Source organism: Arachis ipaensis, chromosome B03, assembly GCF_000816755.2.
Source record: "Arachis ipaensis cultivar K30076 chromosome B03, Araip1.1, whole genome shotgun sequence".
Lineage (NCBI taxonomy): Eukaryota > Viridiplantae > Streptophyta > Magnoliopsida > Fabales > Fabaceae > Arachis > Arachis ipaensis.
This window is the reverse complement of record NC_029787.2, coordinates 49,853,355-49,857,095: the sequence shown is the minus strand read 5'-3', so window position 1 is coordinate 49,857,095 and position 3,741 is coordinate 49,853,355. Positions and strand designations below refer to the sequence as shown.

General features: G+C 42.2%; 1 protein-coding gene across 1 annotated transcript in view; it reads right to left on the bottom strand.

Annotated features, from left to right (window-relative positions):
- The window catches only part of LOC107633081, an 8,088-nt gene extending 5,297 nt beyond the window's left edge, over window positions 1-2,791 (bottom strand). The window contains exons 1-2 of the mRNA XM_016336715.1: window positions 2,354-2,791; window positions 1,943-2,251 (exon numbers count right to left, since the gene is read on the bottom strand). Of these exons, the coding sequence (XP_016192201.1) occupies window positions 1,943-2,251; window positions 2,354-2,791 (747 nt within the window). The remainder of the gene's footprint in view (window positions 1-1,942; window positions 2,252-2,353) is intronic.

Below are 3,741 nucleotides of genomic sequence, written 5' to 3'. Positions count from 1 at the left end.
TTCATAATACCTTGTACTATAGGCACCATGATCTTTAAGGCTCTGTGTGACCTTGGTTCAGGGATAAACCTCATGCCCCTCTCGGTAATAGAGAAACTGGGAATCTATGGGGTGCAAGCTGCTAAAATCTCATTGGAGATGGTAGACAATTCAAGAAAACAGGCATATGGATAAGTAGAGGACGTGTTAGTAAAGGTTGAAGGCCTTTACATCCCTGCTGATTTCCTAGTCCTGGATACTGGAAAAGAAGAGGATGAATCCATCATCCTAGGAAGACCTTTCCTGGCCACAGCAAGAGCTGTGATTGATGTTGACAGAGGTGAACTAGTCCTTCAATGGAATGAAGACTCCCTTGTGTTTAAAACTCAAGGATCTCCCTCTGCAACCATGGAGAGGAAGCATGAAAAGCTTCTCTCAAAGCAGAGTCAACCCAAGCTCCCACAGTCAAACTCTAAGTTTGGTGTTGGGAGGTCATAACCAAACTCTAAGTTTGGTGTTGAACTCCCATATCCAAACTCTAAGTTTGGTGTTGGAGAGTCTCAACAATGCTTTGAACATCTGTGAGGCTCCATGAGAGCCCACTGTCAAGCTATTGACATTAAAAAAGCGCTTGTTGGGAGGCAACCCAATTTTTATTTATCTAACTATATTTTTCTTAGTTATATGTCTTTATAGGTTCATGATCATGAGGAGTCACAAAATAAATATAAAAATTGAAAACGGAATCAAAAACAGCAGAAGAAAAATCACACCCGGAAGTGGATTTATGCATCAATTACTTACTTCTATAAACCCTAGTAGCTAGTTTATTATAAATAGGACCTTTTACTATTGTATTAGACATCTTTGATCAGTTGTATGCTATCTTAGATCACGTTTGAGGGTTGGCCTCTCGGCCATGCCTGGACCTTCACTTATGTATTTTTAATGGTAGAGTTTCTACACTCCATAGATTAAGGTGTGGAGCTCTGCTGTTCCTCAGAGATTAATGCAAAGTACTACTGTTTTCTATTCAATTCATTTTGTTTCGCTTCTATGATATTCATTCGTACTTCACTCTGAATGTGATGAACGTGACAATCATCATCATTCCCTATGAACGCGTGCCTAACAACCACTTCCGTTCTACCTTTGACTGAATGAGTATCTCTTAGATCTCCTAACCAGAATCTTCGTGGTGTAAGCTAGAATGATGGCGGCATTCAAGAGAATTCGGAAAGTCTAAACCTTGTCTGTGGTATTTCGAGTAGGATTCAATGAATGAATGACTGTGACGAGCTCCAAACTCGCGATTGCGGGGCGTTAGTGACAGACGCAAAAGGATAGTAAATCCTATTCCAGCATGATCGAGAACTGACAGATGAATAGCAGTGCCGTGACAGGGTGCGTTGACCATTTTCACTGAGAGGATAAGATGAAGCCATTGACAAGGGTGATGCCTCCAGACGATTAGCCGTGCCGTGACAGGGCATTGGATCATTTTCCCGAGAGATGACCGAAAGTAGCCATTGACAATGGTGATGTATCACATAAAGCCAGCCATGGAAAGGAGTAAGACTGACTGGATGAAGGATAGCGGAAAGCAGAGGTTCAGAGGAACGAAAGCATCTCCATTCGCTTATTTGAAATTCTCACCAATGAATTACATAAGTATTTCTATCCCTATTTTATTATATTATTTTCGAAAACTTCATAACCATTTGATATCCGCCTGACTGAGATTTACAAGGTGACCATAGCTTGCTTCATACCGACAATCTCCGTGGGATTCGACCCTTACTCACGTAAGGTATTACTTGGACGACCCACTGCACTTGCTGGTTAGTTATGCGAAGTTGTGAAGATATGTTTAGACCATGGTTCTGTGCATCCGTTTTTGGTGCCATTGCCAGGGAATCAATTTCGAACAATAATTCACAACCTGAGTAGCAATTTCGCATACCACTTTACCACGCTGAAATTGATCATGAGTGTTCTTTCTGAAGCCTCCTTTACCTTGAGGTGCATATCCTCCTCTCTTGAAGCTTTGACCCCTCGGATGAAAATACTTGCCACATCCCTTGCTAGTGTTCCCTCCATGAGTGTCCTTGGACGAAGGTACCGTCTTGGCATACTCCTCAACCACCCTTGCTTTGTTCACTAAGTCCGAGAAGGTACGAATCTCCATAGGAGCCACAGCAGTCATTATGTTGTCCTTCAAGCCCCTTTGGTATTTAATACACTTCCAGCTCTCATAAGTCTCTGGAGCACCCTGCCATACCCTAGAAAACCTATAAAACTCCTCAAACTTGCTTGTATAGTCCGCCACAGATAGGGAACCTTGCTTCAGCTGCATCAGTTCCATCTCCTTTGCTTCCCTTGCAGACTCAGGGAAGTATTTCTTATAAAAGGCCATCTGAAATATGTCCCACGGAACGTCGGCGTTCTGAAGCTGTAACATGCGGCACTCTGCTTGCCACCAGTGCTGGGCCTCTCCTGCCAGCTGATAAGCAGCAAATTCAACATATTGATTGTTCGGAACGTGCTGTGCCTGTAAAGCACGCTCCATGGCCTGAAACCAGTTGTCCACTTCAGTAGGATTAGTTGATCCTCGGAAAATTGGCAGATGAACCTTGAGGAACGTCGCCAAGGTCATCGGAACACCACCCATTTTATCACAGTTTCCCTCAGCATTATCATGAGCATTCCCTTCGCTATTCCCGTTTCCGTTCCCGGCCGGTTGGCCCAATCTCTGCACCACTTGCAGAGTCGCAGTAGCATTAGCCTCCATGGTATTCACTAAGTTAGCCATCACCGCAATGAATTCGGCATGGTTGTCAGCCGGTTGCTCATTCCTACTTTATCGTGAATGTGCTCGGCCTCGTCCGTGAGTGGCCATTAGGGTTCCTGTCTACACCAAACAATCGATATCAAGGTGATCAGTCTCAATATCAAAAGCCTAGTACTTCAATTATCCCAAACAGGCACCCACAAACAAGCATGCTATGCATATATCAAGTAGATAACCTAATAGCATCAAAGAAAAGACACACAAAGTATGCAATGAAGCACAATCAGTCCATCCCTCAAGCTCACGAGGATGAACCTCTCTGATATCACTAAATGTAACACCCTAATTAGCCTAAGCTTTACCTCGCGTCATAAAGCCAAAGTTAATCAAAGGTTGCGACAGTTCTAAGTTCATACATATAATATATAGAAAGGATTAATATAAAATATAGAAGCCTGATGAAGAATATAGCTCAAAAATAGGATTTAAAAAAGCGCAAAACGTACTAGCGAAGCTACTAATTTAAAGCACAAGAAATAAATACAATATAACAAAATATCATAGTATAATATCATAAGAATCTAGCCATGGCTCGCGGAGTTAAAGCCGGCTAGCCATATACAGACCATACGTGAAACCAGACAGTAAAAACAACTTATACAAGTTTTGTTCTCTCAAATACAAGCCTCTAGGCAAACAAAATACAAAAGTGAGAGATGTATAAACAAAATAAACAAAAACTCCAAAAGGTATCATGATCCTCCGCTTCTGTCACCATCCAAGCAACTCACCGAGGTGGGTTACGACCGGCATCTGAAAAATACAACAGAAATATGGTATGAGAACCAGAAGTTCTCAGTATGGTAACAGTGCCCAGTGATGTAGGATATAAGACCCCTGGACGCCAAAGACAATCCTAAGCTCCATATCCATCACAAAATCTCATCTTAAGACATACTAAAACCATAAAG